This window comes from Dendropsophus ebraccatus, chromosome 8 (genome assembly GCF_027789765.1).
Source record: "Dendropsophus ebraccatus isolate aDenEbr1 chromosome 8, aDenEbr1.pat, whole genome shotgun sequence".
In the NCBI taxonomy this organism is placed as follows: Eukaryota; Metazoa; Chordata; class Amphibia; order Anura; family Hylidae; genus Dendropsophus; species Dendropsophus ebraccatus.
The window spans coordinates 103,622,417-103,645,144 of NC_091461.1; the positions used below are offsets into that span (position 1 = coordinate 103,622,417).

The 22,728-nt window shown below is 43.6% G+C and overlaps 2 protein-coding genes across 3 annotated transcripts; one reads left to right on the plus strand and one right to left on the minus strand.

The window, feature by feature from the left end:
- Position 1: 1 nt before the first annotated feature.
- CFAP57 (cilia and flagella associated protein 57) lies at positions 2-16,640 on the minus strand. Of its 2 annotated transcripts, XM_069981305.1 has the most exons (23): positions 16,477-16,639; positions 15,388-15,568; positions 14,500-14,816; positions 14,088-14,377; positions 13,281-13,440; positions 13,043-13,195; positions 12,684-12,823; positions 11,988-12,153; positions 11,384-11,497; positions 10,638-10,850; positions 9,712-9,885; positions 9,231-9,392; positions 8,132-8,287; positions 7,949-8,042; positions 7,536-7,726; positions 6,250-6,423; positions 4,742-4,900; positions 3,795-3,938; positions 2,782-2,898; positions 2,103-2,237; positions 1,086-1,229; positions 771-906; positions 2-221 (listed from the first exon to the last, which is right to left on the minus strand). In XM_069981305.1, the coding sequence occupies exons 2-23, from the start codon at positions 15,542-15,544 to the stop codon at positions 37-39; spliced, it is 3,681 nt and encodes a 1,226-aa protein (XP_069837406.1). In that variant the 5' UTR covers positions 15,545-15,568; positions 16,477-16,639; the 3' UTR covers positions 2-36. The 2 variants fall into 2 exon arrangements, with proteins under 2 accessions (XP_069837406.1, XP_069837407.1); XM_069981306.1 differs by lacking the exon at positions 3,795-3,938 and having other exon boundaries at positions 16,477-16,640.
- On the plus strand, positions 16,617-22,567 carry EBNA1BP2 (EBNA1 binding protein 2). Its single transcript, XM_069981307.1, has 10 exons — positions 16,617-16,680; positions 17,039-17,125; positions 17,722-17,805; positions 18,884-19,047; positions 19,688-19,811; positions 20,236-20,325; positions 20,428-20,503; positions 21,379-21,460; positions 21,634-21,808; positions 21,896-22,567. Exons 2-10 carry the CDS (start codon positions 17,051-17,053, stop codon positions 21,944-21,946), a joined length of 921 nt encoding a protein of 306 aa, XP_069837408.1. The 5' UTR covers positions 16,617-16,680; positions 17,039-17,050; the 3' UTR covers positions 21,947-22,567.
- The last annotated feature ends 161 nt before the right edge of the window (positions 22,568-22,728 follow it).

Below are 22,728 nucleotides of genomic sequence, written 5' to 3' on the forward strand. Positions count from 1 at the left end.
ATACAAATAGTTTTTATTAGTGATATAATGTGATTATCAAGCGGTGAGTGACGGTAGCCTCCCCACAGAGGGCGGTCTGATCCCCGCTGTCACCTCCTCAGAATGGAGCATGTCACGTAACCGTTTAATCTCCAGTTTCTGCATTTCAATGATTCTGCCCGTTTCTTCCTCGATATTTAGCCGCTGCACTCCTGCAGAGTGATGGTCAGCGATGGAGGACCCTGGTATAGAAAAAACAGCATATCCAGTGTCTACATATGATACCATGCAACATGGCAGATTCTATGCTCTCATTTATCATGAGATACAGCCACACCCAGATCTGCATTCACACATCTGCTCTTATATCATGTCCTATGATTTACTGAACTCCAAAGCTACATTTACAGATCTGCTTTTTTATCATGTCATATACTCTAGCCACATCCAGAGCAGCATTCACAGTTCTGATGTTCTATTAGGTCTGCTCCTCCAGTTACTTTCAGAGCTGCATTCACGTTATATGTAAGCCACACATGTATAGTGCTAACACACGTTTGGCTTACAACTCTCACAATGCACCACAGCAGAGTCAGATAAGCTGGGGGGAGGGGGGGCAATGAATTAACAGCAGGAATGTGGGAAAAAGGTATAAGAAGAATAAAAGGTAGAGAGCCGTGTCCGACCATTGTACCAAAACCTCAGCAAATCCTTATGTATTATAACTGGTTGTGTTTGCAGAGGTTCTGAATGACACAATGGGTGTATTGGGGGAAGAGGAGAATGATTACCTTTGGATTCTGCCAGACTGCTTCTCCGATTCTTCCTCTCCACCCCGAGCGCCACCTCCAGGTCATGGACCTTTGTACGACTGATCTTCAGCTCCCGGCGTAACTCATTAATTTCCTTGATCAACGTTACATTTTCCTGCACAAGACAATGAAGCACAATTCAGAGAGGGGAAGATGTTTGTACAGGCCCCTGTACAGGCCGAGCTGAGGTGGCAATGTGGCTGCAGTAGCAGCGGTTAGTAAGTGACCTCTTATATAACATGTACAGTGCTGTGGGGATGAAACTGAATGAGCCAGTGATAATTCCGCATATACCTGCATGACCCGGACGTTGTCAGCACGATGGATCTCTGTATCCTTCACCAGCTTCTTCTGTAGAGTGCTGAGGCTGCGCTCCAGGTGCTCCCGTTGCCGGGCGTACTCCCGCTGGATGTCCGCATCAATGCCGACAATCTCTGCCTGAGAGGGGAAGAGTAATAAATTGTCAAAAAGTTTTTCTTAAAAATTACACTGACTGAAACATGAGAACAGATCTCAGGAATCAGTGCTCCTGGGATCTTCTGGGTTCCTCTGGGTTCACATACTTTCTATAGGGGTAAATGCTATTTAGTGATCCATAGGAAACGATAATCCAAAGATGTATCAGCTATTTTCTCAAATGGATGTAATATCTGGCCTATATACAGGTCTGCAAAACCTCTATAAATCAGATTATATACATACCCTATACAAGAGATGATATGTAGACCCTATACAAGAGGTTATTTACAGACCCTATATATGTGATTATATACACAACACTATGTATGAGATGATATACAGACCCTATACAGGAGATGATATACAGACCACTGTATATGAGATCATATACAGGAGATAATGTACAGACCCTATACAAGAAATGCTATACAGTCCCTATATAAAAAGTTATACACACACCCTATACAGAAGGTTATATACAAACCCTATACAAGACATAATATACATATTATTATATATAAGAGTATATAGAAAACATTACACTGGAAATTCTGTACAGCGCCCTCTGCAGGAGATACCTACAGGTCTATATAAATACACAGAACATTATGTATAGACCCCTAAATATGGAGCATATAGAAGACCCTAGACAAAACATATATGCAGATTCCTACATAGAAAATTACATACACAAAAATAATATACAGATCTCTACACATGGAGAGTACTCAAACTACTATACACAAGATATATACAGACTCATATAGAGGAGGATATATACATTCCTCTATAACGGATATATACAGACCCAAACACAAGACATATATAAGATACATGTATGTGTGGACTCACCGCATCGCTCTCTTGCACATATTTTGCATACAGCTCCCGGATATTATCCTTCAGTTTTTTAGGCTCCTGGATGAACCCTACACAGTTGTGCAGATCAGTCTTAAAGCGTTTTACCACAGCCTCCACATCGCGAACCTGCGGACAGGATAGAATCCACATCACATGATATGAGATCTGCAATCTTAGATCCAAATGTTTAACCCTTAAATGCATCACTTGTATGTGTTACATGTGGGCCTTGCCGAGGGTCAAGAAAATGATGATTTAATCCTATTGCAGATTTACAGGGGAATTCTACTTTTAATAACATTTTACAGTACAAAATGTTACAATTCATTGTTTCCCCCATTCACAGCCAAAGCTGCTAAAATTCTGTTGGTTGCCATTGGAAATACACAGCGGTTCAGCTCCTCCCCACTATCAGGCTCTAGTGGTGTATCCTCTGAGCTCCCACAATGCACTGCTCTCGGGTAAAAGAAAGCAGCAGAATTAGGAATTCAGCCTAAACTCTAAACAAATAGTGGTGAGATATGAGGTCCTGGAACATGATATGTCACGGAAACTGAAATTCTGCATGCAGCTTTGTATGTGAATGCAGTATAAAACATGATGTAAGTACAGGAGGCGCTTCACTGTAGATGTCTCCTCCCCTGGCTCCGTGTGGCCCTCACAGACCCACCTTCTGCCTTTCCTTCTGCATCTCCCGTTCTGTGGATTTCAGCTTCTGCTTCAGTTCTGTGATGTTCAGATCCAGCTGTGTATTTTGCTTGTGGAAACGCTCCAGTTCTGACTCCATCTGATGCAGACAGAAACACTCGGGATTATTTCAGAAGAAATAGCTGAGACAATGTAAGAGATCTGTGACCTCAACAAAGTTAGCTCTTATACAGCTGACAATGGTATATCTGCACAAAACGCTATTAGTTCGTGCAAGGTGGGCCATAGTAAATCATAAGACCCCTCCTAATGCTGGTTTGCATCTCCTAATCCCACCCAGGCCAATGGATGACCTGGTGTATTTTTACCACTCCAAATCCAGATGCTGGCCATAGGGTATGGCGCCCTGGTCCACAAGCAGAATCATCCTGCTTGTCCTTTTCTACAGCCAACATCTATCAGTCAGTGAGGACAGTAGGTACAAAGAGCGCCTCTCGCTATGGAGGATCCGGCCACTGTTTTCAATGACAATTGTATAACGCAGTGTTGACCGACCTTTGACTCTCCAGCTGTGTCATAACTACAGATCTCATCATGTCCTGACAGCTGAAAGATGCCGGCATTTGTAGTTTTGAAACAGCTGGAGCACCACAGTTTCAGCAACACTGGTGTAATGTTTCATTTTTTCCTGTGGTGGCGCTGCAAGGAAACTGACCACCTGCTGCCAAGTTCTCCAAAACTTACAGATGACGACTGAAGGTCTCAGCATTTAAATCTTTTCTAAATAACAGAGATTATCCAAGAAGGAGGATCCCTGTAGGGCTGAATTCACATACACAGAGTCTGATGTAGTTTTAAGCCAAGCACAGACATGATTGGGAAAGAAAAATCCTGGATTTATATGATTCCTTCCCTTTACACTTTACTCCTGACTTTGGTAACAAAAAAAGTACTGCATCAAGAACTGCACGTGTGAATTCCTCCTCTAAGGACATCAAATTTGACATCATCTGAGCTTGAAGGGCATGGTGTCACCTCTTGGATCTGTTCCTTCATCTCCTTGATCTCATTCTCTCGTGGCTCGATCTGCTTCTTTAGTTCCTTGATTTTATAATCTAGAACAAATTTGAATTTCTCCAGTTCCTGGTTCTTCTTCTTCAGATCATAGATTCTTTTTTCCTAGATCACCAATAACATAGATGTCAGGAGTTGGGGTTAGGTCGGATCTGGGAGTGTTCCTAAAATGTCTGCTATGGGGAACGTGTCATGGTGCTTTATGTGATAAATTAGCCCCTTTGAGGGTCAATTTATACAGAAAGATTATATGACAGATTATCTGCCAAAAATTTGAAGCCAAAGCCAGGAACAGACTATAAACAGAGATAAGGTCATAAAAGAGAGCCTGAGATTTTTCCTCTTTTCAAATTCATTCCTGGCTTTGCGATCAGTTGACAAACAAGGGTATGGTCATATATGTCAAATGTATTAATGTGTAATGTGTAACATGACTCAGGGTGCGTTTACACAGAGAGATTTATCTGACAGATCTTTGAAGCCAAAGCCAGGAACAGACTGTAAACAGAGAACAGGTCATGAAGGAAAGACTGAGATTTCTCCTCTTTTTCAATCCATTCCTGGCTTTGGCTTAAAAAATCTGTCAGATAAATCTTTCTGTGTAAACGCACCATTAGTTTTCTTGATATAGGCAAAAAGAGTATCCATTTGGTCTCAATCAACCTGCCTAATCTTTGTATAATGAAAATTTACACAATTTACACCAATTTTAAGATCTCTAGTTGGCGGCAGTGAATAGGAATTATTATATCCCTCCAAAGGTGGCAAGCCTATTCTGACCGAATGACACCAGTGCATTGCATTACAACAGAGCTAGTTTCCGTTCTCTGACAGTACACACAGATTTTATGAAAGTTTACTGGACACAATGGTTAGTGTAGGGTGAGAGTAGACAAATCTTCTCTTACTTTGTCCTGTATAGTCTCATCCCTCTCTTGGATCTCTCTCTTCAGTCCCTGAATGTCTTTATCCAGAGACTTGATGACGCCCTGCAGCTTCTGCTCCTCCATCTTCATTCTCTCTATGTCGGCCGTCCGTTCTTCAATGTCTTTCTGCAGACTGCTGAACTGCAGGGGGAGACGTGTAAGAAGACTTGTCATTTTCAAGCACAGTTATAAGGACTTATGGTTTGTAACACAAATACATTCAGGGTGATTAAGAAGTCAGGAACCGCACAAAGATCTGAGCGGCTTACTTTATAATTGGTCTTATAAAAGGAAGGGAAAATTTCGGCCCTCCAGTTGTTGCAAAACTACAATTCCTATCATGCCTGCACAGCCAAAGCTTTAGAACTGTAGTTGTGTAACAGCTAGAGGGCCAAAGGTTCCCTATCTATGATCTAATATATGAAAGTGATAATAAGATAACTATAAGAGTGCATTTACACTGAAGACCCCTATATCACTAGATGCATATACAGCGACATATATGGGAATGTATAGGTTTATTTTTTAGTTTACCTGCATCCTGCGCACAGTGAGATAGATAAAAATGTATCAGGAATACCCCTTTAAAACTGGCTTAGAACTAGGCAAGAAAGTAATCACTTTAGTGTCAAAGATTTGGCGCATCTAGATAGACATGTTAGAAACTATTCTTTTTCTTATGCCATATCTTGGTTGGTTTATGGAAGACCAACACTTTGACACATTTTGGCACATTTTAAGGCGTATTCCAGCAAATAAAGTTTATTTTTAATTCTTCAATATAGTTATAGAACTTTGAAATATATCTTTCTTAAACATTAGAATTTTCTTTAACATGTGTGACAGCAATAAGTGGCGACACAACCCATCTCCTGCCAACAATGGCAGTGTCGAGAACTGTAGGGCTACTCAAGCCCTGGTCCTGACAGTCACATATATATGACTGCTGCATGCAGATACTGAGCTACCCCTGATGTCTATACTAATGCATGTTAGAAATACAATAGACATTACATCTCAGTAAGGTGTCCGTGGCACCTGTAGCAAAGCGGGGAGTGATTAAAAATTGTTCCCACTTTCCCCGCTACACTATGCCACGGCTGCAGCGCTACTTATGTGGATTGCTTTACCATGTGTAATGTCTATGGATATCAAAGGACACTCAGTATCGCTAGCTCTGCAAGTAAAGGTGCCAGCACCATGACTTGAGCTGCCCTGCAGTTCCTAACACATCCATTGGTGACAACAGAGGTTCCGTGTCACACCCCTTAATGTAAATTTTTTTTATTTACATTATTTATGCTTAATAATTTAATTAATTAAATTGTTAAATGATGAAGTTACATAGCCTTAATAAAAAAATATATATTTTTTACCAGAATACTTCTTCATGGAGGATGCAAAGCATCAATGTTGTCTTTTGTGCAAACTGAGCCAGATTTCTGCTGCATGTGGCTTGGTAAAGCTCCCCAATATATGAAAGTTTTCACCTTTTTCCTCATGATCCCGCTCTCCCCCTTCAGCCTCAGGGAGATCTCCCTCTCCTCCCGCAGGCGCCGCTCGTATTTTATCTTGATGTCCTGGATCTCTCTGTCTCCATCCTCCTCTATCTGCTTCTTTGTTTCTTCATACTCCCTCAGCTGCTGACGGGCTTCATCCTGAGCCTGGGAAAAAGGCAACACATTAAAGCGTTTTATCCGGCCCGGAGACCAACGTCTTCCTCTGTAGTGGGCACAGTAGACCAATGTCTTCCTCTGTTGCGGGCATGGCGCTTTCTCTGCAAATGTTTGCAAATTGGTTCCCTGACTAAAAACTGTTGGTGCTGACTGGTGCTGCTATCTAAGGTATACTTTGTGCTAAAATCATTTTAAGATCTCTGTTTGCTGACAATGAATGCGAGCACTTTTGCTTACATCCACAGGATATAAATTGTGCTTACATGTCTAATTGAGTCAGAAGACTGTAAAACAATGTTCACATCAATCAATCTGGTCATCCGACTAGCTGTGACACTTTCAACTATTCATGAAGCAATACCAATGCCAGCCAAGAATTGTGCCAGAATCCACAACACAGGCTTCTATCACTTCGCTGTTGCTCTCAACAGCAATCTCTTCCGATTCCCCCGTACACGTGCATGCTAAGCTCAGCTTGAAATACATGTATTCTAAATGGGGAAAGAGGAGACAGCTTCTACCAGACTCTGGCTGCAGCTTATCTCTCAGAGAACTAAAAGATTGGGCAGGGAAAATCTAACATGCTAGAGTCTTCTTTCCCCTGACTGCTGTCCAGGAGGCTAGCATACACATTAGATGGGTCCTGCTGAAGTTAGCGGGTATGACTGCTATAATCTGACATGTTCGTCCAGCTTTAAAGAGGTTATCCAGGTGAAGAAAAACATGGTCACTTTCTTTCAGATACTGCACCACTCTTTTCCTTAGTTTGGTTGTGGTTTTGCAGCTCAGTTCAATTGAAGTGAATAGACCTGAACTGCAATACTACACACAACCTGAAGACATGTGTGGAGCTGTTTTGGAAGAAAGTAGCTATCCTTTTTCTAATTCTGGAGAACTCCTTTAAATACAATTCCAAGCTGAAGGTCCCCTTAATTTTAGACTTCAGAGGTATTCCCTACTGTATATTCAGTTCCTGAGTGATCACATAGATCAGAGTGTTCCTGTATCTCACTGACATAGTATTTGTGGTTATTGTAGGAAGCCCCTTTTATAGTAGAGATCTATCTACGCAGATCCCACCTACAGTCAGCAGCCCTCACCTGTTGCAGCTGAGTCGCCTTCTCGTTTAGCTTGGCCTCATAGTGTTCGGTCAGCTCCTCCAGGGCCTGGCTCTTGCTCTCCTCCAGCTCATGGAGCTGCCGCTCATCATCCTCTTGCATACGTTGGGACTTCACCTGAAGTTCCTGGTACTTCTCATACTCCAGCAGCAGCTTCTGGTTATTGGCCGTCTCTGAGGTGAAAAGTCAAGAACCAAATAATAATGAAAAGTTATGGAGTTATTATGGTGTCTGGTAGTACAATAAGTTTTTACAGGATATGAAATAGTGTATACCATGCCGATTGTACATTCTAAACATGATGTTAATGTGATGTTTGGGAAAAGCCTGATGAGAATTATACAGAAACTGTCAAAAAACGAAAACGACGGGGTTAATTAAAAAAAATTGAGTACCCAGATCCTGCAGCTCCCGGGAATGTCTCTCCAGAACTTCGGCTAATTCCTCTTGATGCTTCAGTTCTTGTTTCTCTGCTTCTGATTTCAGCAACTGTATGATGGGGGTTATAGTGAGACCTCAGTTTTCCAGTACATGATATCAGGGGGAGGATGACAGGATGGGGGTGACTTCTCTTGTACCTGATTTGTTGTTTTCAGAACCTCCATTTCCTGAATGAATTTCTCTGTCAGCTCCTTAAGCTTCTCGTTGTAGTTCATGTCCTTCAGCCGCAACTGATACTCGCTCTCCATCTTCAGCTCCTCCACACGAGTCTTCAGTTCCAACATCACTTGGTTCTATGGGTAATATTATAAATCAGATATTTTACATAGTAACGTCTTGGAGAAGGGAACGCTGAGCATTAGAGGAGCAGTAAGCCTCTGGTTGCAAGGGAATATACCTGTGACATGGGCAGCCTATTCTAGACATCCAGTTCTACTGAGACTCTTAAAGGAGTATTCTGTCCAAATGTATCTTTTAATATGTTGCTGCCTCTAGGGAGAAAATAACATGCAGCCTATTCTTACCTTTCCATGCCCCCTGATATCATCCTACACCATCTTTGGGTCCTGCCTCCGTTTCCAAGATGGACTCGTCTGGCAGTGACAGCACGCTCAGCCAATCAATGGCCACGCACTGTCCTGTTTCGGTCAGTGATTGGCTGTACAGGCTGTTACCTCCAGACAAATCCATCTCAAAAGTGGATGTGGGATCGCCCTGCCAGGGACCCGAAGATGAGGTCAGAGAACACTGGGGGAGAATGGAAAAGTAAGAATAGTTTGCTTTTTATGTTCTCCCCAGAGGCTGCAACATATAAAAAGTTTATTTAAAAAATTACAGACAGGCAGGGGGTGTGGAACATAATAAAGTACACTTACCTGTCCCTGTGCCCCCCGCAGCTCTGCTTTACCGATATCTGACAGCTGCCTACAACTTCTGCTTCAACGTCACGTAGCTGGCTGATGGACTGCCTGCTCAGCCAAGAAGTGACAGGGGCGGGACACTGACATTGACACCATGACACTCCAGGAAGTCGCCTGAAAATGACATACGGCGGCTGTCCGAGAAAGGTGAGAGCAGCACTACGGGGGAACAGGGATGGGTAAGTATACTTTCTTTATTATGTTCCCACACCCTCCTGCCTGTGATTTTTTATTTTTGTGGGCCTGTGTTACCTCACCATCTAGATAGATTCTGCGTGGATCTTCATTGACAGCACTGAGCTGGTCTGATCCTCACCTTCTCCTCCAGGTCGGACTTGGTGACGAGGACCTCCTCAGCATACGTTAGCTCTTTATCCCGCTTTAGGCCTCGGCTCTCTTTGTCAGAAATCTTCCACACTATTAGGCATCCGTCTTCAGATATAGACAGGAGGTTCTGGTCGTCATATGTAACCATCAACTGAAAAGAGTCAGAGACGAGGCAACATGTATGTGATGTATGGAACTAGAGGCAATATATGTATATTACATACAAATGAGGATGAAGCCTATGGGCAATGTATGCCACTGCAAACTCACACACACACACATACACACACACATACACACACACACACACACACTGAAGGCATCCATTTAAAGTATATATCGGCAAATCTACCCATCTATACCTCAAACATACTGGAAACCTCAATCACAGTGGAAATGCAGCCTAATGGGAAATCTAGAAATGACCCAGCTCCAGGACATTACATGGTGCACATGAAAAGAAATCTTACCCTGGTGACTGGTCCTGCATGTCCCTGGTACTCGTTGTATTCCCTATGTAGAGGCAGCGGGTATTTCATGGAGCGTATAGTCCCAGCAGATGTGCCCGTGAAAACCATGCGTCCAGAATGAGAAATGGCGACCGCAGTATATGTCGCATCAAAGGACGGTGCTTCTCGTGATATCTGAGATGGAGTGACAACACAAGATTATAACTATTCCTGGTCACACATGCTTAGTGTCCTTTCCACTGTCTGGGCAGTGCTCACCATCACTCTCCACACAACTAGAGCATGCTCGAGTCCGATCATTCGGCATTGGAATACCGGTGGCTGAAGAAGTTGGATGCAGCCCTAGGGAGGGGAAAACATGGAAACAGCCATAGGCCCCAGGCTGGATCTATGTTTTTCTGGATTCCCTAAGGCTATGTTCACACAAAGTATGTGTTGTAGTTGTTGCAATGGCCGTGATTTATACAGCACACACGTTGTATGTGAAAGCATAGAATCCCGGCCTGAGACATAGTTAACACTTTGGCCGGGATCCCTAGAGGTGCCACAAGAAGTTTTCTGTGGCTGCTATTCAGTGAAAACCCTGTCAGTCCACACAATGGATCGAGCGGCTCCGGCCGCAAGCTCCATTGTGTGCAGCGGGGAATTTGGATTCAGCATCCGAAGTCATCAGCAGTACGCGTCGGATGATCTTTTCTGACACCAATTGTTCGGGTCACGGAAAGGCCGGTCTCTTACGCCATGTGAACATGGCCTAAGGCTGCATCCAACTTCTGCAGCCATGAGTATTCAAATATTGAACGATCGGATTCGAGTATGCTCGAGTTGCACTTATCTCTAATCACCAGTTCCCTGTAAATACACATTGATTTCTTGTATACATAGTAAGAAATATGAATACAAAACACACATATAGAGATCTTTACCTGTGAGTCACTAATCTCCTTCAGCGTCTGGTCAGACCCCACAGCAAAGATGATCTTAGAGTCGGGGGACAGGGCCACACAGCTGTAACTGCAGGATTTCAGGACACACTCGGACTCCCTCTTACCAGTCAATGAGTTCCACTCGTAGATGGCTCCATCCAGGCCGCAGGACACCAGCTTACTGTCATCCATGCTCCAGGCCACAGAGCGCACCTGAGCACACAGGAGATAGGGTACTATTACACCAAGCAATTTTCCGATGACTAACGATTAACGATAAACAATCTTAAATGACAGCTAAGGCAAACGACCCAAAATCGTTTGCCCAAGTACACGAAACGATGATCGTTATTTATGATCGTTCTTGCGGTCATTTAGTCGTCGCTATTGCGTACGTTTCAGCTGTGAATTCTTATTCCACCGAACGATATGCGAACGATGTGCGAACGATGAGCGAGCGATCAAACGATAAAAATAGGTCCGGATCCTATTGAACGATCAACAATTTCTCGTTGGTCGTTTAATCGTTGCCTGCTATTACACGAAATGATTATCGTTCAAATCCGAACGATTTAACGATTTTTCGAACGATAATCGTTCCGTGTAATACCACCCATAGTGTCACACGTCTGCTCTGCTGACATTCATTTAAATCAATTGCTGAAATTTCATGGAATTTTTATTTTTACATGACACATTAAGACCTTGAGGAAATTTCTAATGGCTTTTTATAGCATCAGACGTACCTTTCCGTTGTGGCCTTTCAGGTTGATTATATTCTCAAAGGTTGTTGTAGAGTAAATATGGATGACGTTACCATTTACAGCTGCGAAAAGGTGACCTCCATGACTGAAGACACACTGTAATATCATAGGTGAGACCCATGTAAGCATAATGGGATTGGGATGGGTTTTTAGGGTTTTACAGTTATAACTGGAAACTTTCTACCATGAATCTGGCTACAAATCAACTATATCTCAACTTGTACCTAAATTAGAGGTGCCCAACTATATCTCATCTTGTATCCAAGCTAGAGGTGCCAACAAGGCCCTTGAGCATGGGTCTCCAAACTGCGGCCCTCCAGCTGTTGCAAAACTACATTTCCCATCATGCCTAGACAGCCAAATCCAAAGCTTTAGCTGTCCACTCATGATGGGAGTTGTAGTTTCACAACAGCTGGAGGGCCGCAGTTTGGAGACCCATGCCCTAGAGCCTCTGTATTGCAATCACATAAATCCTTATTACACATAATATAGAATGCTTTATTTAATTCTAACAACCTTCTTGGTGCATTGTTATGTTTTTTTCTTTAATGAGCATATGATCCACTATGTAAAGAACATGCGTCACCTCTTTACATCCGCGGACAGTGAATTCTTTGAACATCCGGATGTCATCAATCAGCAGATTCATTAACCGTAACTTGTCAGAAAATCCCACTAGTACGTATAATCCAGATGGATGCAGCGAGACGCTGTATGCTTCCTCTTGGAAATCCTTGCACAGTTCCAGAGAGCTGCCAATGAACAAGACAGAAACATTAAAGGAGGACTTCACCTAAAACCTTATATATGGCTCCACAACTAAGGGATGTGTTATCTGTAGAATGGATGCCTCTAATCAACTGACCAACAAGTTACATTTTGTATTATACTCCAGAGCTGCAGTCACTATTCTGCTGGTGGGGTCACTGTGTACATACATTACATTACTTATTCTGTACTGATCCTGAGTTACATCCTGTATAATACTTCAGAGCTGCACTCACTATTCTGCTGGTGGAGTCACTACGTATATACATTACATTACTTATCCAGTACTGATCCTGAGTTACATCCTGTATTATACTCCAGAGCTGCACTCACTATTCTGATGGTGGGGTTACTGTGTGCATACATTACATTACTTATCCTGTACTGATCCTGAGTTACATACTATATTAAACTCCAGAGCTGCACTCACTATTCTGCTGGTGGGGTCACTGTGTACATCTATAACATGCAATGTAAACAGAGTTTATAGGCGATAGCTACGCAGTGTCAGTACTTGTTCTCGTAGTTCCAGATGCGAACAGAGTGGTCCAGCGAGCATGTAGCGATCAGAGGTTTGCGGATACAGACGCTCAGTCCTGTGATGGCGGAGGAATGCCAAGGCTCAGTCAGGAACTCAAAGTGAACATCATCACCCTGCAATCCAAATAAAAAGTAACATTAGATGGGTGAAAAGACAGAAACACGTCACCTGACACAGGTTTCTAGATAGGATTGTGGTCATGGAGATGTGGATTAAAATCAACAGCGCTATTTGTCACTATTACCCTAAAACAGAAATAACTAAGAAACATCATAACAGAAGAGGATAATTTGGAGGACTTATTGTACTGAGGAGTAATAACATTCTCTTACTTTATTGATGTCCGCAGAGGACAAGGCAATGCTATAGAGCTGGTTCTTATCGGTACTGATGATGACGGTCTCCTCGGACGGGCTCAGACACATGCACACAACCTCCTGCTGCTCAGGTAGGCTGGAATCACTGTTGTTCTTATCCTGCGGGATCTGCCAGAGAAAACAGATTGCTAAAGGCAATACGTGGTTCACCAGCCGCCATATTGGTCCTATTCGGCATCTTCTTCTGGCTTACTATAATGTTACGTCCTCTCTTGTAGAAATCTTGATCTTCCACTTTCTCAAACATACAGACGTTACCGGGGCCGCCGGAACACAGGAATCCTTTAGAATGAGCCAAGATGGAATTGATGTGCAAAGGGGAGGGGGAAGTGCTGCCCAATGCAGAGAGGGAGCTATAGGACAATAAATACAATAGTTACTCAATGTGGGAGATTTATCAAACATGGTGTAAAGTGAAACTGGCTCAGTTGCCCCTAGCAACCAATCAGATTCCACCTTTCATTCCTCACAGACTCATTGGAAAATAAAAGATGGAATCTGATTGGTTGCTAGGGGCAACTGAGACAGTTTCACTTTACACCATGTTTGATAAATCTACCCCAATCTGTTTAATGTGTGGGATAAACTGCATCAATAGTAACAGTCCTTCACCTGTTTACAGTATAGGTGAAAAATGTACGGTCTGACTGTCAGGGCCCCCATTGATCAATAGAACTGCAGTCCCATAGTGCCCTCTGTCAATAGAGCTGTAGTGCACCTGTATGACTGCCACTCCATTCTATGGGACTGATAATAATAGCCAAGTACAATTCCCAGCTATATCTGACAGTCCCATTAACAGTGAATGGAGAGGCCGTCATGCGGACACTAAAGCTGTCCATTCACACAAGTCACTCAACCACTGTTTTCAGTGGATAAGAAGTCAGGATCATGGCGTTTTGGGGTCCCGACAGCTAGACCCCAATTATAAAACATATGACAATTGCTGTTAGCTGGGCAACCTCTTTAACAGGACTGTTCTAATGTGCGTTTAGCTTACCGTCCATCATCAGAAGACGCTCGCCTTTTGTCCGAATGCTGCTGCACTTTGGAGCTTCCCCCAATGTTTTGCTCCCAGCGCAGATCTCCATTCTCCCACAGACAGAGTTTCCCAGTGTCTGTTCCACAGATGACCCTGTCTTCGGACAGCCAGGTGTGGCTCAGAAAGTTCTGCGCTTCCACTTTCTGAAAGTTTGTTTGTTTCAGATTCCCATCCACATAGCGAAATATCTTGAACAAGCCTTGTCCTGTGACACAGATCTGGGCGTTGTCGTGGGGGTTGAAACTCACCTGTCATGTGAAGAGATAGAAATAAAGTCAACTTGACCTGACCTCCTGCTGAGCCAGACACATCAGATGGTGCTAACAAAGAACGTGCACTGGCTTTGTAACATATAGAGGGTAGAGGTTACCTGGTAGATGGGACTGTTGTGACTGTCTGCCCTTATGGTCGCCATCACTTTTTGCTTCTCCCACATCCAAAAGATGATCTGCCACTCAGGGGAGCCAGACAGTGCCACCAGGTACTTGGAGTCAGGTGAGAACGCAACACTGACAAACTCGTGTACTGTGAATTCGGAAGAGCTCAGGACTTTGCGTTTTTTGAATGGCATGGATGCCAAGTCGTAGATGGTGATTGTAGCTTTATCAGAGCCCTTCTCAGCCATGGCGAGGTATCGGCGATTGGGGCTGATGGCTAACGCTTGCATGCCATGACTCTTTTCTGTGCCTGAAGACAAGGATACAGCAATGTCATATACACAGATCTACAGCTCACCCCGCAAAAAAACAAGCCCTCATACAGATCTGTAAACAGAAAAATAAAAATCTTACAGGGTCAAAATAGAGTGAGTATTAAAACAAAAAGTATGTGTAGAAATACAGTTAGTGTTAAGCAGACTTGCCAAACTGTTCGGGTTAGGCATCGTTCTCTGAACCCAAGCGCTGGGCATTTGAGACCCAGCAGCTGCCAGGAAAGCTACCAGGAAAACATGGATGCAACCTATGGTTCCATGTTCTCCAGAACTCCCTAGGGCGACATCCAACTTATACAGCTGCCAGGAGTGAAATGCCCTGCGTTCAGGTTCAGAAAACTTTACCAAATCCAAACAGTTGGGCAAGGCCGCTCAACGCTAAGCAGTGAAGTAAAAAGTATACCCATCCTGCAAAAAACAAACCCAAAGGGCTGAAATCTGGGTCGTAGAAAGTGAGATGCTAAAATACAAAACTGAAAAAAAATGAATTTACTAGGGTTTGACTATTCTGGCGATTTTTGCCTTCAGACACCGATGTACTCTTACCTGGAATAAACCTCTGCCATTTCTGATCAACATTGTACTTGATGCAGTTATTGCCGGATGGGAAGATGACGGTTTGCTCATCAAAGTAACAGACGTTATTGGCGACTTTAGACTGGAGACCAAAGATATGATGAGACTGCGCTACGATCACCGACATGTTGGAAAAACGTGTCGGGTCGATCTGCAGGAAACAAACAAGAACAGGGTGTTAGAATACAGAAGCAATAAGACAGACAAGGAGGATTATTCGTTTGTTATTATTGGGAAGTCCCTTCAGTTCGGCATCTGATAATCTAGAATCTGTGATTTCCAACCTGTTGTAAAACTATAACTCCCATCATTGACTGTGGCTGTCAGAGTTGTAGATTCACAATAGCTGAAGACCCACAGAGGCTTATGTGGTCACATGATGAAGTCACGCCGCAGCCTGAATAGAAATGGCTCAAATTTTTACACAAATTTTACAAAAATTTTGCACAGAATAATGTTTAGGAAAAGGTTTGACTGTAAAATCCTGATATATAGAAATAAAGGGTATACGCATAAATATATACGCGTGTGTTATATAGATACGAATGGAGACAATGCGCAAAACTGGGGCCGGGCTGCTGGCTTTGCGGGCTGTCACTCCCAAGACCACCACAAAACCCCTTTAAGGTTTATAGAGAAAGTTTGTTACACTTTGTTGCTTAGCAACATGGACGGATCATGGGGCAACACGTATGCCTTATAGCAAGGATGGGGAACCTTCGGCCCTCCAGCTGTTGCAAAACTACAATTCCCATCATGCCTGGACAGCCAAAGCCAAGCTTTGGCTATCCAGTCATGATGGGAATTGTAGTTTTGCAACAGCTGGAGGGTCGAAGGTTCCCAGTCCCTGCCTCATAGTAATGTTCACCAAACTTTGCAGCTGTTGCAAAACAAAACTACTATTCCCTGCATGCCTTGACAATCTGCATTCTGGGAGTTGTAGTTTTGCAACAGCTGGGGGATGCTGATATACAGAATGAAATATAGTAGAGGCAAATACAATACACAGAAATCCTTATATACAGACAGTGATGTCCTACACACATACACAGCGCTTACCCGGCTCTCCTCACTGTATACCTTCAGTTACCATAGAGACAGGACGCTGCGCCGCTCTGGACGCTGGGTAGCCGCGGAGCATGACGGGACGTGTAGTTCCGGCGTAGCGTTTCCTGTAGTTCCAGGCGCAGAAATGATGACGTAACCGGAAGTGAGACGGTAGACGGTTTCCGACGGGCTGCACGTGTGGTTCGCTGGGACCAGGTGGGTGCGGGCTCTCTGTATGTGAGAAGGTGGTGTGTATAGGGGGAAGAGTAGAGGGATTTGGGGAGTCTTATCCTCATACTTTCTGTGTGGTGGAGAACACGGGGCCAAGGATGCAGGCACCAGGAATGAAAGAAGATTTTATCCTATTAACCTGTTAGGTCCCAGTAATATCAGGGCCCAGGTAACATAGCTGGTATGGCGTTTACTGCCGCTCGCCCTGTGACTTGTGTATCAGTGATAAGTCCATTAAAGTCGATGGGTACATTGTGGTATATGTTGACTATAGGGGCGATGTAGATGTGAACATATAATATGAGTTTTATTACTGCAGTGTGACTGTTGGTTTTTTGCGCAGGTTGGAGCCGCCATGTTGGATCATGAAGAGGATAGCGCCTCGGAGTCGGACTCAGACTTCGATCCTTCACAACTGACAGATAAAGAGGTGAGAGGTGGAGCACGGGGTGTAGGGGGCTTTCTTTCCCCATAGTGTACGGTATATATCACTGTATAGCTATTAGGGCCCTATTCCATGGGGCAATTATCATTCGCATAATCTTTAACGATAAACGACCGCTATTGCGAAAGACCTGAAATCGTCCGCCCATTTACATGGAAAGATAATCGTCACTTATGATTGTTCTTGCGGTTGTCGCTTTTGCGTTCGTCACTACTGCGAACGACCGAACGACTTCTTATTCAATGCGAACGAGCAACGATAAAAATAGGTCCAGGTCTTATTAAACGATCAACGATCTCTCGTTCGGTCGTTAACTGCTATTCAACAGAACAATTATCGTTTATATTCGAACGATTGAACGATAATCGTCTGGTGGAATAGGGCCCCTACTCATCAGCCTGCTGCCTGGGACAGAGCTGCAGGGGACTACACAGGTGTTATTATACAAGGGTTATTGGTGGAGCCTTAGCACCAAGTCTCTAAGTGGAACCTTTCTGTTTCAGCTGCAATGTTTCTTCTTCATACATACTCTCTAATAACCGGGTTATATCTATAGTAATCGTCCTCCACTTCTATTGTAGCTACAAGAAGCCTATGTTCAGGGGAAGCTGAAACCTGGACTGAATGTCGTACTGGAAGGAAAGAAAAAAGCGCCTAATAATGTGGTAAGTGTTGTGGCAGGTAGCTCCACCCAGAGCAAGAAACGCCAAAAGTAAATATGGTGATCTGTAATAACTAAGTCTATATAACGTCTGTGCCTTAGCGTTTACACATACCCTATCCGCAGCAGATTTCACGCTGCGAGTTTGCAGCGAAATCCGCTGCGGATACCTTCACTGTCATTTTCAGTGAGAATCCATACTCGTAGCGAGATTGTCATCATTGTTATATGTTAAATTCTGCCCCCCTTACCCCTCACTGGCTGGAGCATACATTACTGGGTCCACGCTCCGGCTTGCTTCGGGGGGCTCCTGTCATCTGGACGTTCTACTCGCACTGATTGGCTGAGCGCCGGGAGCCACTGAAGCAAGCCTGAGCGTGGACCTAGTAATGTATGTACTGGGCCGCAGGGGTTTAGGGGGCTGACTTTAACATACTTGCAGACAATGACAATCCCGTTGCGAGTATGGATTTTCATTGAAAATGACAGTAAAGGTATCTGCAGTGGATTTCGCTGTGGATAAGATATGTGTGAACCCACCCTAAAACTCACTTTAAATAACTATAAATCCTATACATTTCACTACATTCAGAGCTGAATGCACAATCCTGCTGGTTGTTATTTGAAGCAACCAGCAAGCTTTTACATACCCACCCCTGACAGCTTAGTTCACAGATGTCAAAATCTGGCCATTATACCGTTATAGCTAAAGCTTTGGCTGTCCAGGCAAGATGGCAATTGTAGTTTTACGACAGCAGGAAGGCTGGAGTTTAACACTGCTTTTGTAGATGGTCTCCTATAATGCAGGGGGCAGATAAATGTACAGAGGCTGGTGTACAGACTGCACAGACACTGAACAAGGAGGGAATGAAGGGCAATGTTGAGTCTGAAGAACAGTGAGTGCAGCTCTGCAGTATAATACACATTTAGCTTTTTGTAACATTTTATAAGAAGTGGAGTTGGGGGTGACTTTAGCCATTAGACATATCAGATGGAGCCTCCTGCCACCATTGTTGAAGCTTTGGGAGCTCTGACAGAATGTACCGAAGGTGATTCTATATTAACACTTCTTTCTGATCCAGAATGAACTAAAGCAGAGTCTGAAGGATCTGAAGAAAGAGCTGCCCTGGGTGGAGCGCCTGGATGTGACAACTGCCCCTCCACCAGACCCCACAGCGCAGAATGGGAGCGAGACCCAGACCACAGATGTGGATGCTGAGGATGACTTTAAAAGAGAGATGTGCTTGTAAGTGATGTGTATGGGCAGTGAGGAGACCACGTGTCCAGACTGTATAAGCACAGTGAGGTGATGTCTGTGTATAATAAGCAGAGAATTCTAGGAGAGTTCTGATCTGCACTTAGCGAGATTGCAAGGGCAACTCTGGAGTATAATACAATGTATAACTCCGGATCAGTACATAAGTAATGTAGTGTATGTACACAGTGATCTCACCATCAGAATAGTGAGTGTAGCTCTGGAGTATAATACAATATATAACTCCAGATCAGTACAGGATAAGTTAATGTATGTACACAGTGACCCCACCAGCAGAATAGTGAGTGCAGCTCTGGGGTATAATACAGGATGTAACTCAGGATCAGTACAGGCTAAGTAATGTATGTACATAGTGACCCCACCAGCAGAATAGTGAGTGCAGCTCTGGGGTATAATACAGGATGTAACTCAGGATCAGTACAGGCTAAGTAATGTATGTACACAGTGACCCCACCAGCAGAATAGTGATTGCAGCTCTGGAGTATAATACAGGATGGAACTCAGGATCAGTACAGGATAAATAATGTATGTACACAGTGACCCCACCAGCAGAATAGTGAGTGCATCTCTGGAGTAAAATACTGGTTGTAACTCTTTTGTTCTTCTTCAGTTATCGCCAAGCACAGGCCGCTGTGCTTTTTGCTCTTCCACACCTTCAAAAACTAAAGGTCGCTACAAAACGTCCTGATGATTATTTTGCAGAGATGGCCAAAACTGACCAACACATGCAGAAGGTGAGTGGCTCCTCTTCCTCAGCAGATCGTACTCTTGTGTTTTCGTGGTTACCCATCTGTTTGGTTTTCTGTATATATTACACGCAGTTGTTATTTGATGGAAAGTTCTGCAATTTTGTTATATAATTTGTGATTAGTTTCAGTTTTTCCATATGTCTCTGTAGATTGAAAGTTTGTGTTACTTCCAGATGTGAAAGTGTCCTGCTCAGGTGGTGATCACATGGCTGTAGGACTGGTTACAGGACCGATATCATAACAGGGCATGCAGCAGGGACCAGGACGTTAGGTCTTGTGACTGATATCAGCCGCTTCTCTTATAATGCTCCGGCACTGATATATAGCTGTGCTCTCTCTTTAATATGTGGATTTACTATGTGATCTTTGTGTTTTATACTGATGGGTTTTTTTTGCTTTGGGTTTTTAGGTCCGAAAGAAACTTCAAGCCAAACAAATCTCAATGGAGAAATCAGAAAAAGCCAAACAGCTGCGAGCTCTGAGGAAGTACGGGAAGAAGGTGAGCATCTCGTCCTGGCGTCTAACTGACTGTGACCCCTATGTCCGTGTGTAGCTGCATTGTGTCCTAATGCTCATCATTGTTTGTTGCTTTCATCTTTAGGTGCAAGTTGAAGTTTTACAGAAGAGACAGAAGGAGAAATCCAACATGATGAATCAGGTCAAGAAGTATCAGAAAGGTAAAGATCAGTGTGGGCATCGATAGTTCTGTTATAGAGGACTCTCCTTAAAGTGAACCTGCATTATTTTATCAAAGTAAATCTAATTATCTGTGGAGGTTTAGGGTACTATTACACGGAACGATTATCGCTCCGTGTAATAAATACAACGATCAGCCAATGACAACGATAATCGGCTGATCGTTGATATAGGTTGGAACCTATATTTGTCGTGCGCCAACCGTGCACCGCGGTGACTGAATATCTACATTACCTATCCACACTCCAGGGCTGCTCCTGCGGTCCGTTTCTCCCCTGGTCCCGCGCTCTAGCTTCAGAGAGGCCGCTCTGAAGCTAGAGCTTGGGGGACCCGGGGAGAAGCGGACTGCAGGAGCAGCCCTGGAGCGTGGATAGGTAAAGTATATAGTTTAAGCAAGGGCTGCAAGGACATCGGTAACTATGTCCTTGCAGCACTAGTTAAACGATTATTGGGCCGTATAATGGGCCCAGTAAACGAGTGCTGATCTAGCAGATTGGCGCTCGTTTACAGGTATTATAGGGCCTCCATTGGCCCATGTAATACCACCCTTAGTCTTGTATTGTTTTCCTATTGTGGCTGGTGCACCAGTGTTCTGTTACAAAGCTCCAAATCCGCACAGGTATAGCTAAGTGGTAAAGCTGCGCCTGCAGCTACCACTAGGGGAGCTGATGAGCATGTGAAACACAGTGCATTCAATAACAGAGTAGTATGCATTTAGCTCCCCCTATGGGTGACTGACAGTTTTATCATGTTACTTGGTCTATGCAGGGGGTTCGGTGCTCTGTATCAGAGTTTGGAGCACTGTAATTTGTGATGTTCTGGTGCAGTTCCCTGACTGTATATTTTCCATTCTCAGGTCTTTCTGATAAGTTGGATTTTCTAGAGGGCGATCAGCAGCAACAGAAATCTGGAGGCGCAAATCCGAAGTCTAAGAAAGGGTAAGTGTAGGTGCTGATCACTAATAGATTTGCTGCCCCGTCTGTTTTGATACTTTAACTCCTAATATGTCCCATAAACCATCAGATGTTTGTGGTCCAGATGGAAGTTACTTTTTCATTGTCATTTTTTTGCAAACAAATTTTTTTGTTCTTTTCCCTTTGCCTAAACACAGGCCGAACGCTAAGAGAAAATACAAGGACCAGAAATTTGGATTTGGTGGAAGGAAAAAGGGTTCAAAGATGAACACCAAGGAAAGCTTTAATGATGTGTCTGGTTTCCGGGCAAGTGTGGCGCATGGAAAAGGAGGCCCCCACCGGCCAGGGAAGAAGGGAGGCAAGAATGCCAATGTAAGTACATGACAGTACTGAACACTTGTGCAGACTACGGCACTCTCCTTTATTACTCACTTTAATTTATTTTTTTCCTTTATTCAGAAGAGACCAGGGAAGAAGGTTCGGCAAAAGATGAAGAATAAAGGAAGATAAGAGACTGATCTGGTGTGACTTAAAAACCTGATATACTGGTGACCTCTGGATGGGACTGTATATTTCAGAGACTTTTCACAATTGTTGCATTTCTCCTGGATTCGTCATGTTAAAATTTTTATGGATAATTTTTATGGTTCTATTAAATAAGTGGAACTACAAGCGGCTTCAGCTCTTTAGTGGCTGAAACTCTGAGGGCGACACCTGGAGCTGTAAAGCAGAGTGGCTCTGTACATAAGTACTGTAATGAGTGAGAGAGATCTGCCTCATGCTCATTTCAAGGACTTATTCACACTTGCCAGTACTTATCTATGGTTATTCACATTTGGTGTGTGTTCACAGTTTATGAATACTGTACTTCCAGATATACAATCATTTGTTACTGTATAGCCATATGGTGGCTGCAGTGCAAGAAAGAAAAGCCTACAGCACATTACACTTTTTGAAGTGGTCTACTCTCTGGTATAGAGCCGGGCACCTGAACACAGTGTGAACATCGCCTTAAAAACCTTGTTCTGGAGCTGGAGGTTTTTGTATATTTTTGATATCTCCATTTTCAGTACTGATAGTGACTGTTAATGCTGTTGGACACAATACAGTTTGATAAATGTGATGTCAGCATGCAGGGAGTTGTAGTTTTGCGGTTGGGGAACACACATGTAACTAGGGATGAGCAAATGTACAGAAGTAGCAAAGCGCTTCACTAAGCTCAGCAGTCAGCATATCAGCTGGCTGCCTTTGAACTCTGCTGCTTCATACGACTCCGCTCTTGGTACCTGGAA

Coding starts and splice junctions, on each gene's coding strand:
- CFAP57 (XM_069981305.1), bottom strand. CDS start 15,544: ATGTCGGTGATCGTAGCGCAGTCTCATCATATCTTTGGTCTCCAGTCT. Junction 14,817..15,387: donor ATGGCAGAGGTTTATTCCAG/GTAAGAGTACAT, acceptor CCTTGTCTTCAG/GCACAGAAAAGAGTCATGGC. Junction 907..1,085: donor ACAACGTCCGGGTCATGCAG/GTATATGCGGAA, acceptor TGTCTTGTGCAG/GAAAATGTAACGTTGATCAA.
- EBNA1BP2 (XM_069981307.1), top strand. CDS start 17,051: ATGTTGGATCATGAAGAGGATAGCGCCTCGGAGTCGGACTCAGACTTC. Junction 21,461..21,633: donor AATCCGAAGTCTAAGAAAGG/GTAAGTGTAGGT, acceptor GCCTAAACACAG/GCCGAACGCTAAGAGAAAAT. Junction 21,809..21,895: donor AGGGAGGCAAGAATGCCAAT/GTAAGTACATGA, acceptor TCCTTTATTCAG/AAGAGACCAGGGAAGAAGGT.